This window comes from Periophthalmus magnuspinnatus, chromosome 22, assembly GCF_009829125.3.
Source record: "Periophthalmus magnuspinnatus isolate fPerMag1 chromosome 22, fPerMag1.2.pri, whole genome shotgun sequence".
Classification (NCBI taxonomy): domain Eukaryota; kingdom Metazoa; phylum Chordata; class Actinopteri; order Gobiiformes; family Gobiidae; genus Periophthalmus; species Periophthalmus magnuspinnatus.
The window spans coordinates 18,135,876-18,148,666 of NC_047147.1; the positions used below are offsets into that span (position 1 = coordinate 18,135,876).

The 12,791-nt window shown below is 40.1% G+C and overlaps 1 protein-coding gene across 1 annotated transcript; it reads left to right on the forward strand.

Moving 5' to 3' along the window:
• Nucleotides 1-151: 151 nt before the first annotated feature.
• Nucleotides 152-8,936, forward strand: LOC117390208 (programmed cell death protein 10). Its single transcript, XM_033987881.2, has 8 exons — nt 152-273; nt 903-1,144; nt 1,244-1,297; nt 2,369-2,486; nt 3,256-3,382; nt 4,440-4,518; nt 4,604-4,686; nt 8,049-8,936. The coding sequence occupies exons 2-8, from the start codon at nt 1,055-1,057 to the stop codon at nt 8,128-8,130; spliced, it is 633 nt and encodes a 210-aa protein (XP_033843772.1). The 5' UTR covers nt 152-273; nt 903-1,054; the 3' UTR covers nt 8,131-8,936.
• The last annotated feature ends 3,855 nt before the right edge of the window (nt 8,937-12,791 follow it).

A 12,791-nucleotide genomic window follows, 5' to 3' on the forward strand; every position in this document is an offset into this window, starting at 1 on the left:
TCATAGCTTCTAGATAAACCTTTGCTGCATCATAGTTCAGTGTATTTAGAATATGTCTAAAGACAGGTACATTGTACTTGACAGTGTCACAGTTTTTGTATTATTGTGAAATAAGTCTTCTGTGCTGTGATTGGACGCGCTACACTGACGTAGCACAGTCCGGAAGTGTCGCTCAGGTCAGTGCTAAAAAAAACTTCCGCCTTAAGTTGTAAAGAAAACAGTCCGCTAAAGGCTCCGCAGCGCAACTAGCCTTTCGGAGGAGCCAGAGCAAAGGTACAGAGCAGTTTGTTCTCGACATGTGTAGATGTGTTACTCCTGTGTCATAAGGCAGTGTGCGCGCACAGCCTCTTTACTTTATGCAAATATACAGTGTCCTGGAGCTCCAGCGCAGGCTGCGCTAGCACTGAGCTACCACCGACAGCTCCGCCATAGGCCTCAATTCAATGTTCTTACCACTAGATCGTAACATATTGGTAATTGTATATAACGTATAGTCATTTTAACTACAGATCAGCCGCTCTCTTGTCTTGTATGTCCACACACTTACATTTAGCGGATGTTTACCTCCTTCTGTTCAGTTAGCACAGAAGCTTGTAGCGTAGGCTTACCACCCAGTGCTAGTCACTTTAGCCTTCAGCTAACAAACCTTCGCGTTTTAGACATTAATACAAAAGCATTCGTGTTAATACATACATCTCTATGATGTGTGTAGCTCGAGTTTATTCACGTGAAAAACATATTTAGAAACATTTTCGAAGCACATTTCTTCGCAGTTGACCCACTGTGTACAGACTGAGGCTGCTGGGTCTGCTGTGACAGCTGATGCTGCACTTGTCCCTGACCTGACCCTGTCTCACCGTGTCTCTAGCTGAAAGTGTCTTTGTCTGTCTGTGTCCGTGCAGGCGCATCGGTGTGGAGACGGGTGCTCCTCTGTCCGTGGGTGTCCGTGGGAGATCCGTGGGTGTGTGAGTGGGTGAGTGTATGTGTGTGTGAGTGAGAGAGCCGCTGCACTTTCCTCTGGACCTTTTCTACACGGACTGCTTCTCTGCTGACGATGACAATGGAGGAGATGAAGAATGAAGCGGAGACTAACTCCATGGTATCCATGACACTGTATGCTGTGATGTACCCAGTCTTTAACGAGGTAAATACATTTGAAAATGTGATTCTGTGTGCAGTGTAATATTTGGAAAGCCTTTTGCAGATAAAACCTTATACATTGTGTGTCTTTGTGACTTTTTAGCTGGAGAGGATTAACCTGTCAGCAGCACAGACACTCAGAGCAGCCTTCATAAAGGTAAGAAGCACCATTCACATGTTTTATTTTATTTTTACTTTAGTGTCATCTCACCATTACAATATCCATTGAGGACTACTATTACTTTTTTTTTTTTACTAGTATGCTACATTTGACTCTTCGATGTGTCAACTATCTACCTCTGTGTTCATGGGCAACTTTCTTTTGTCCTCTATTGTTTGTTGTCTTGCTTCATTGCCATTTAAATATGATGTCCTGCATGTGTGCTAAAACATAGCTTAAGTTTAAATATGGGTTAGCTCATACATATACTTAATATGTTTTCATAAACTGTTATGATGCAGTCATAACTTTTAGAGAAAATTGTTGACCAAGAGGAAATAATGTCCTGCTTTCTTTGTAATCGTTTAATCAATGCTTAGATTTTTTTTTGTCGATGTAACCGATTAACAGGAAATTCATGGTTACTTTTAGTTCAAAGTCACTAACTATCTTTACAAACACAGATAGAGGAAGTAGGTGGGTATAGTCTATCTTGCTGACAGTCCTCACCCTGGACTTCCTATTTTACACAACTGCCCATCACTCACAGCTCTTCTATGTATGAAGCAGTTCATATTTGTTTTTATTAGTATTTATATTGAGTTCAAATTGAGTGTTGTTTTGTTTTCATTGCCTATGAGTGTGTTTCCTCTGCAGTGTGGACAGATGTAGATTAGTCATAATGATAATGAAGTGGAGGCTCAGCTCAGTGTTGAAGTACACTGGTGGATGAATGTAAGAGTATTTGTGAGAGCACATGTGGGACAACTGATGATGATGAGCCCATGGCTACAGCTGCTGTGCTTACAGCATCTCATAAATGTTCATTAACATGCACTGTCCCCACCATAGACTGTAAATAAATAAATATATATATATATATATATATATATACATACATACATACATACATACATACAATTCTACATACATACATACATACATACAGTCTGGTCCCATCAAATAAAAAAAATAATATGACTAATAATGGAATAGTATGATTTGTGCGCTGATGTGGGCTCCTCTCTGTGGCAACAGGATAAACTGATGCAGTTTTCTTTGTTCCAGGCCGAGAGGGAAAACCCCGGTCTGACTCAGGACATTATAATGAAGATCCTGGAAAAAAAGAATGTGCAAATTAACTTCACGGAGTCTCTACTGCGCATGGCAGCGGACGATGTGGAAGGTAAGGAACCCCGGGAGAACAGGACATGTGTGGGACAGCATTTGATTGCATTTTTGTAGAATAGCTTGTAGTTTGATTTTATAAATATTTCAAATGGTCTGTAGACACTAACACACAAGGAATAAGCTTGTCTATTTAAATGAGTCTAATTTCATGTACACAGTACACTATAAGTTACTGTAAATCTATTCTTTTTATTTGTAAAAAGATACTGTGGGGTGTAGTTTCAGTTTACATCTCTTAACAATACTATGGGTAATATCATTTGTTGCAGTGTACTTGATATTTGTCGGGTGTTTGAATTGATCGTAACAGTGTTAATCGATTGACGTAGTGTTTTGCACTAAATGTAGAATCAGACTACTAAGAAAACCAGATATAACATACAACCAAATATTACATATTACAGTCAGTTCTGTACCTTCAACAGTGCATAAGTGCATAAAGTAGAAACAAAAATACTTTATAAAGATGAAGAGGACCGGACTGGATCATGCCACAATGTTGTATGCTACTTCATATGCAAATGTTACATAGGAGACATTTTCTAAGGAGGTATTGTGTCTGAATGGAAAATGTTTTGTGCTGTTGCCAGGGAAGTCTCCAATCTTAGTTTTTTATCATGGCAATTGTTAATAGCTTCCTCTGGCTAAAGTGGTGCTGAAATTTAGTTTGAATGAGCGTTTTGGCACCTTAAGCAGCAGTGTGTGGTGTATTCCCTTGTGTGTCCAGTGGAGTGTGCCTGAGCGTATCTGCTGTGTGTTTGTAGAGTTCATGATCGAGCGGCCGGAGCAGGAGTTTCAGGACCTGAACGAGAAGGCCCGCGCTCTCAAACACATCCTCAGCAAAATCCCCGACGAGATCAACGACAGAGTACGCTTCCTACAGACCATCAAGTGAGTGCACCTGCAGACACATGGACACTTTTTCATTAAATTTTTTTTATTTAAAGCATATTAAAATGTAAAAGTCTGTATATATGATGTTGACTGTAGAGATTTTGCCATGCCTTTATATAATTTTGACATGATAAGTTGATCATCTTTTCCAACAACAAGGCGGCATTTTGGAATTAAAGTGACAGGACATTAAAAAATTTTAGACTGAAAGTAAAATTACTGGAAAAATGAACTCGTCTCCATGTTGCCTTTTTACTAAAATGTCTCCCAATATGGCATTAAATATATACTAAACTTACATTTGTCCAGTTGGTTGGCCTGGTGTGTCAACCTGCTTGTCTCCATTGCATACTATTTGCATATTCCAGGCAAAGCAAAAACATGTCCATGGAGACAAGCATGTGGCAGACCTTCCACTTGAAAAGTTACAAAGTGCCTCTTTAAACACCGATGAATATTGCATTAGCTCACTTGTAAAGATGTATTTGCTTTTAGATATTGTGCTCCTTTAGTCTGAATCTTTTTTTTAAAATAATTTTTAAAGGGCTTATATTATGCCATTTTCTGATCTATGTTAAAAGGTTGTTTTCTCATTAAAAACATACCTGGAGTTGTTTTTTGTCTGATTCGCAGATGTTTAACACCCAAACCCTGCATATTTGCATTTGAGCTCTTCTCTCAAACAGAAAACACTCTTCTCCACCCTGTGTTTATACTCCGCACACCTTCACTAGAAACATTTGGATGATTTCAGCCCTGAAATTACCAATCTTTACTGAACAAAAGGTAAAAGGTAGCTGTTAACTTGAAAATTACCACTACATGGCATCACAAGGTGGAACAGAGCATTTTGAGGGTTGGAGATGTAGATGGACTAAAGATAAACAATTACTCAAACATGTGTGAATGAAACAAAAGACAGTTCCAGGGATGTGTAAAATAGGACCTTTCAAAAGAAGTTATGTACAGACAAATACAAGAGCCAAACATTGACTTGGTGGAAATAAAATGTTTTAAATTGTGTGTGATATTGTCCTCTTTTGTCTTGTTCCAGAGACATTGCCAGCGCCATAAAAGAGTTACTGGACACAGTCAACAACGTCATTAAGAAATACCAGTACCAGAATCGCAGAGTAAGGGACTGTTCTCTCACACTGGATACCAGTACTTGTTGACTTGTTTCCCTTCTTTTTAAAATGCATGTCTCATCTTTTCCAGGCCCTTGAGCACCAGAAAAAAGAGTTTGTCAAGTACTCCAAAAGTTTCAGTGACACCCTCAAAACATACTTCAAAGACGGAAAGTAAGTGTGAATACTAATGCCCACTCAAAAGGGGAGAGTTATTGTGGATGCAGAGAGGAGAAACATCCAAGACTAGATAATTACTGCAAAGAAGGAAGAAAATGTCTGAAGTGTATTTTCACTCAAAGATATTCAAACCGTTTAGTTATTTAGATACAAGGCAAGGTTGTTTTTCTTAAAGAGGGGACATTATGCAAAATCTATTTATTTTTGGCTTTCTGCCATTTCTATAACAATGTTCCCTCAACAAAAAACATGCCTGAGGAGGTTTTATATGTCATCCATGCAAGTTTGAGTAATCTAGCGATCTCTCCCAGGCCCTATTCGACCCTTAGCTGTAAGATTCTGTCCAATGCTCAGCCCACAAGTCTAAGTCAACCATGCTCCCATACGACAGTTCTCCATAAATATACAAAAGTATGATACAAAACTGTACACAACAGCTTCACAAACCTGATGTGATGTGCACCAGTTTCATTAGTGGGATGCACGCTTATGTTGTGATGGTGTTCTAAGGGAGGAGAGCATCAAAAACAAAAGAAAATTACAAAACAGGTAAATATGTAGGGATTGGTCGATATGGATTTGTTTGAGCCTATATCAATATCTGATATTTGGACTGCTGTTGTGGACAATAACCGATATTTGCCGATACCGATAATTCACGTTTAAACTCTCGTCCAACCAATATATCGCCCACCTCTATTAATACATTGTTTTTTCCAAATGTAGCATTTTCAAAACTATAAAAGGTAACATGGTGATCTAAATATGATGTGTGTTAGCACTTAATACCCCCTCTTTAAAATGTTCACCATCCATATGTCCATTATAATCAGAGGTGGGTAGAACACACGTTTACTCAAGTACACATTTGTTGTTTTGAGACGCCATACTTTACTCACTACTCCTCCTTGAGTAAAGGTTTTTGTTACTCTTCTGTGTGTTCCGTGTTTCACTAGAGTTACTGTGACACAAAAGCTTCATGTTAACAATGCACTGCTCCTTCAGATGATTTTCTTTTTCTAATTTTTAAATTTTCTTTATTTGAAAATACTAGATTTTGTTAATTATTTCATGTTTTTTGCTTTTAATTAACCTAACCTAACCTCAAATTTACAATCAGATGTTATGCCCAGACATTTACTGTTACAATTGCTCTTACTTATAGTAGTTTACCCAGATACTTACTATGCCTTACTATACTTACTATCTTAAAAACTGGACCACTGCAAACCATTTAAAAGGAACTATTTTCAAAGTTACTCCTCACTTATCTTATGCATTCCGAGCATCCTAATTATTCACTGCAATGTTTATACGCAATTTTCACAACTTTCAGAAACCAGTGCAGAGTTTTAACAGTTAACAGTAAAGCTAACAACACCTAGCATGCTAACACGCACTTGATTAGTGGACAATAAAATGCTTTCTAATTAGATGCAGACAGTACACAGCAGATTTATTTAGACCTCAAGAACTTCTTATACAATATATCTGCACTGGGGCAAGACAAATTTTGCTCAAATACATGGGGAAAGAAAATCTGGTTCAGAGCCTTTACCTGGTTATTTAGTCCAGCTGTGTTCCATCATCTCCATTCCTTATAAAGAGTGGTCTGATTGTGTAGGTGGGTGTTGCCATTCCTAAAAGTAAATGTTTTCCTCTTACTAATGCTGTAAAGGTCAATTTGGTAAATAGTGTTTTGTTTGCCCCTCCAAACTCTCTACTGTCCAAGTCTGCCCACACTACTGCTGAGTACCACTACACAGAACTCTATAGTCCTGTCGTCCCTCAAGTTGTTCCAACCTCAAAACTATGACAAACTAAGATTGAACCCAGACTGGAACACAAAAAAATTTGATGTGGACCGGGGGACTGGACCGGGGGACTGGACCGGGGGACTGGACCGGGGGACTGGACCGGGGGACTGGACTGGGGGACTAGATTCAATTGCAGACCTGGACTGAATACGTCTAGTTTGCATTCCTGAGTATCACCAGCCGTACACTCTCCACGTCTGTGCTAACCAACTGGCCATGCCTTCACCTTTTGACATCATTAGGAAGAGAGTGCAGTTAATTAAAAAGCGATTTAGACAATGTCCAATTATAATCCTAAAATGACTTAATGACTGCTCCCATAAAAAGCAGTGTCTCTTCATGGACTCGGGGACACACTGTGAGTCACCAGTTAACAGCGGCTGCCAAGCACAAGTAATTATAATCTGTCTCACGGCTAATGTGAAAGCGACTATTCAGCAGAGGAGGCACGCCACAAATAATGTGTAGAATAAAGCCTGTTAGCTAACCGTTATAGGCAGTGTCATGTTGTTTACAAGACATGTTATTAGGAAGATGCACAGTCAGCGTGCCAATAGTTCAGTTATGTTTTTTTATGTATTTCTATTATTTGGGTCTTAGCATAGAGCGCTTGCACATTTAATCATTATGGACACAATTAGCAAATCGCAAAAGGTGTTTTTGAAGTACCATTTTTTTCCTCCGCAAACAAAAAAAAAGGTCTTAAAAAGTCTGCACAAACATGTTCTGAAATGTGATTCTTGTATTCATTTCTCAGTTTATATTTTAGTATTTTGGTCAATTCTTCTGGACTTGTTGTAAAATGTGAACTTAAATTAGATTTGTTTTTGAATTTTTGAAAAAATCATGCAGCTGTACTTGCATTTCTTATTTGTTTGTTTAAGATTACATTTGGTATGCTAGCTTTAAGTTAAGTTACTTGCTTGACTTCGTAGTTAGCAATGGATTAGCATTTTTGTGTTTAACCAGGACTTAAAGGGGCCTGATGTATTGTAAAACCATCTCTTGGAGTCAAAATGAGGCCGTCGTGTGCCTTGGTTGTCTGCATCGAATTATAAAGGGTTTTACAGTCCACGAACCATGAAGTAAAGCTGCCATCATTTTGTGTGGTCTGTTTAGTTAACTTGATTTATTTATTTTTTAATTAATAGCTGCACGTAAACATACCTCGAGTAGTTTTTGTTTGTGCTTGCGCTGCCATTTAGCTTCAAAGTATCGTATGTTGTATCATTATGCTGTTGAGTCTTGTCATTTTTTCCTTTGATGGATGCCAGTTTGAGGTCTTTTTTCAATATTTAGTTTTTTTACTGCCATGACAGCAGTGCTAATTTTTAACATTTCAAAGTGAAACCCATGGGTAACCAGCTGAGGGCGCTCAATCCAAGTGAAATGGATTTATTATTATACAAAAGTAAATTAGTACTTCTCAAATGCATCCTTGGTTTTATGCCCTCCCTTAATCCTTTCCCTCCACTGTCACATCTTTATAAATCGTTAATGTACATTCCACTTACCCTGTCATTCTCTCCTCTCCTGCAGGGCGATAAACGTTTTCATCAGCGCGAACCGGCTCATCCACCAAACCAACCTCATACTGCAGACCTTCAAAACTGTTGCCTAGCCCCGAGAGCAGCCCGCCCACCCCGGGTCCTCCGCCGGGTCCCCTGCGCGGTGGGGCGAGCCTGGAGAGAGCAAGAGAGAGAGAGAGAGAGAAAGAAAGAGAAAGAGAGAGAGAGAGCGCGCCTGACCCGTATATGTACATTAGAAAGAGTTGTTTTTAGGGTTGGGGTGGAGTCGAGATTGTAGATCGCAGTTCACGAGACTGAAAAGTGCCATTTGTTATTTCAATGAGGATTTTCCAGTCTTGAAACGGAACTGAACAGGCCCAAAGTCTGGTTAATTGATTTTATTTGGACAGTTTTAATTTATAATCTGGTTGGGAGTAGGTGAAGCGAGGTGTTTATTAAAGACTAATTGCCATTTTTTTCTAATATATTCATGTTGATCATTTTACCTTTAGCTTCGATCATGGTTTCACACCTTATGTTGACAAGAGGTGCATTGTATCAGTTTTGTTTTTTTTTTCTTGCCGCCTCTTGCTCGCTTACTTTGGCGCACCACAGGAATCATTGGAAAAACACACCTCCGAAATGCTGAGATATTCCCACGGCTGTGAAGAGCACGCACAGACGGACTTTTTTGACCAAGCTCTCATTCTTCTCTCTTTGTTTATCAAAAGACACAAAAGCCAAATGACTTCCAGCACCCACGGCGTGCGCCTTACCAAGTCCTGTAACATTCCCTCCTCAGAGTGTGATGAAGTGAAGCCAGTCCCTGCAGAGGGCGCTGTAGGGAGGTAGAGACAGTCCAACCTTCTGTATTTAACTGTTACCTGGTTGCAAATGTTCAATAAATAGTTTCCAAAAACGCCTGAGTGTTGTGCTTGTATGTAAGGGAATTATCTCTTTATTTTAAGATTATTTAAGATGATTTCTTAAAGTGATGATATGTAAGATTTTGATTTTAAATTTCATAAACTGTGTGTCCCCAAATTAGGGCTGTTAAAAGTTGTCGGAAATCCAATACTAATCGATTCTAAAAATAATACCAAACCTATATACACATTTGAGCAAGTATCAGTACTACAAAATATCACTTAAACAGAACAAATTTTTGCTTTCCTCAGGATCTCATGCTCAGATAAAGTTCTATTTGTGTGCATTACATTGAGGCATTTTTATCTTCATTATGGTACCTTAATCGGCATGGAGTATTTTGTGATTTTTTTTTTTTTTAGCATCAAACTCTGAATTTTAATACAGTATTGTGATAACACCCCCCCAGATATGGACTAAATGATTTATTTTTATTTACAAAAACACTGAACATGATGGGCAAGTTGTTATAATTTGGTGTTTTGGTTCTCAAGACGATTATCCAATCAGAAAGCAGAATGAGTCTTGCAATGCTGAAATCCAGTTGTTTTAAACCTAAAAGGACTTTGTCTGCATGTGTTGGGGTTTAGGTAGTGACCATTCAGGGCAGAGAATCATTCATCAGTGCTAGTGCAGCCTCTGCCACTCAGTGAGTGAATTCTGGCTTTCACATGACATGGTCTGTCCATATCCTGAGAATGAGAAAAACTTATATGTGTTCTCTATCCGCAGGCTAAGGCTCTGGCAAAACAGGTTCTGTTGTGATTGTAGTACCTTTTTTTAAACTGTGAGTGCAGGTTTCACACAGTTCCTTAATTAATTTGATGTTCTCTATAAGACTCAATACTTTTAGCCTTTTCTTCAGTGTCATTGTTTTGACTCCCTGTGCCTGTTAGTTTGTTCTGGTACAGCACTCTCCCCATAACAGGAGGTTTGTCAGTTCAAATCCCACTCTTGCCAGTCATCTTTATCCGCTATTCATGGGTTTCAGCTTTCTGTTATATGCAACACTGTGAGGATTTTTCCCCATTCAAAGGATATAATGTGGCAACTGTCCTAATTTTTCATCATTCTAAAACCCATAGATATCCAGCTCTGCCTCTCACCACTTCCTCTGCTTTATGCTGGGCACAAACTCCAGTCAAAGCTCAGGATTTGTCCCAGATTGTACATGTAGAAAGTTGCTGATAAAGTTTTCTGTGTGAAGTTGCGTTGCAGCGTCAGCACTGCTCCAGTCCCACACTACAGCAGCAGTACTGTTATGCACTGCATGAGAGAAAACAACTCAGCAACTGTACTATTAATTATAACAGCATAACTCTTAATGACAGTTGTTTATTTAATTATGTAAAATACTGTGTGGCTAAAAGCCAAACAAATGCTCTGGCTTTATGGAAAGTGCAGGTAATTTTGGTTGAAATGGCAGTTAAAATAAATCTAAAGTGGCTTATGTTGGCTTGGTTATAGACATTTTATTCTGTATTTCTGAGATCTCCTTATATTATAAATGTATTTCTTTGTATAGTACGTAACTTTTTGGGGGTGAAAGTCAACTACATGATTCCATGGAAATAGAAAGTTAAAACAAAAACAAAACATCAAAATCTAAATTCAGTAAATTCAGTACTTAGCAAAACTCATTTATCATATCAATTAGACACTACCATTCATGGGATATACTGTCATCTGCAGAGGTGGAACATAACAAAGTAAAGTACACTGTCTGGCCAAAAAGAAAGTCACCACCAAAAAAAAGGTCACATACTCTGATATTTTGTTGGACCGCCTTTAGCTTTGATTATGGCGTGCATTGGCTGTGGCATTGTTTCAGTAAGCTTCTGCAATGTCACAAGATTTATTTCCATTCAGTGTTGCATTAATTTTTCACCAAGATCTTGCATTGATGATGGTCGAGTCTGACCGCTGCACAAAGCCTTCTCCGGCACATCCCAAATATTCTGAGTGGGGTTAAGGTCTGGAGGTTTTGTCATCTTGGAATATGCCCGTGCCATCAGGGAAGAAATATCCACTGATGGAATAACCTGGTCATTCAGTATATTCAGGTGTCAGCTGACCTCATTCTTTGAGCACAGACTGTTGCTGAAACTAGACCTGACCAACTGCAGAAGGCTCGTACCTATTAGCTTAGTTAAATCCAGGTGTTTTTGGCCAGACAGTGTAGTAAAGTACTATACTTTATCTGTACTTTACTTACATGCATTTTAAAGTGGATACTTTTTACCTTTATTTCACTACATTTCAGAGCAGGTATCTGTACTTTCTACTCACTACATTTTTGAACAGGACTGAAAAGTAAAAGTATTTTTTTTATGATAGTTTGAGACCTCTGGTAAAAAAGCTGAAGTGTTTATCTTTAACAAAAGTTTTATTAGATCTGAAAATCTGTGTGAAATACTTTTACATTTTTAAAAACTTTTACTTAAGTATATATTTTCATGTGATACTTTTACTTGAGGTTTTTTTGCTCAGGTATCTGTACTTTTACTTAAGCAACAAAACTGAGTACTTCTTCCACCACTGGTCATCTGAAATAACCCTGATTTTCCCCATTTACCTTATCCGCTCTGTAAATGTGCAGTTCCTCCCTCCACCAGCAGATGTCTCTCTCGTCACACTTGGCCCCTGATCTGAGCCCGCGTGTCCCTGGCAGCGCTGTGTTTGTTGTGCTCTTCCAGACAGATGGCACTTAAACACAGCCATCTTTGATTTGAAAAAGTAAAATCAAAAATAAATAAATAAATAAAAATGTCCCAGCCCGATTAAAGCGTGCACCCGGGCCGTGATAGCGGGAGGCCGGGAATGTGCCATTAGTGAGTGAAAGAGACCACAGCTCCTCAAGGGCAATGCTACTGTCAGGACATTTACATCGTTAGCTAAACACAGGGCGGGGGCAGACATTTTGGTTTAGTGACATACTGTTAAGCCTGGAGGGAAATCTGTCCTCTGCATTTGACCCATACAACAAGAGTAATGGGTGTCCTCGCTGAAGCAGTGGGGGTCCAGATTTTCAGGATTGTGACGTCACACATCATCAGAATGTTCAGTTAGCCTAAACTTAACGGCGCTGTCCCTGATTTTGACTTGTCTTAAAAACAGAGCTAGTGTCGTAACGCCTGGTACAGGAGCGGACCAAGGAATGCAGGCTCGGGGCAATTTTACAGTGTTTATTAACAGTTTGTGAAATGATATGAGTCAAGTCAAGTCTAGTTCATTAAACACACGGGAGGCGAACCAGGCGTGCGGAGTGTTGAGCAGAAACAGGGAACACCAGGACCAGACGAGGACAGGATCGGACTCAGGAACAGAGCAAGCCCAGCGGGGGTAGTCCGGAGCAGACACGGAGACAGCCAGGGCCGGAGCGGGACAGGACCGGAGACGAGACCAGGGGGAACCGGGCAGGAGTAATCCAGAGAGCGAGGACCAGGGCAGGAGACGAGGGGTGGACTGTACCGGAGCTGGAGCGCAGGGTCAGGAGCAGGAGCAAGCGAGGGAGCAGGAATGTTTACACGCGGACGGTCTGGCTCCGAGTGTCATCTGCAGAGCCCTCGACAGCAGGTGGTGATGATTGTGCTAATGCTCTCCAGGTGCGCACGGGAGGAGTAGGAACTCCGCCCAGCTCCGGATTCAGACAGGTAGGGGAGGGGGAGAGCACACAGGGAGACAGACAATGCAGGCATCATGACAGTACCCCCCCCCCCCCCCCCCCCTCCAGACCCTGCGGTAGCGCTGGAGGTGGTGCTGGACGGACGGAACCGCGAGGTCCTCTTCCTCTGTGGAGAAGAGTGGGGGCTGGTATCCGAGGGAGGCTTGAAAGGGAGACATGCCG

Bases quoted from the DNA above. Each gene is read 5' to 3' on its own strand.
- LOC117390208 (XM_033987881.2), top strand. From the start codon at position 1,055: ATGACAATGGAGGAGATGAAGAATGAAGCGGAGACTAACTCCATGGTA. The intron at 1,298-2,368 runs GTAAGAAGCACC...TCTTTGTTCCAG, and splicing joins TCAGAGCAGCCTTCATAAAG to GCCGAGAGGGAAAACCCCGG. The intron at 2,487-3,255 runs GTAAGGAACCCC...GTGTGTTTGTAG, and splicing joins GGCAGCGGACGATGTGGAAG to AGTTCATGATCGAGCGGCCG.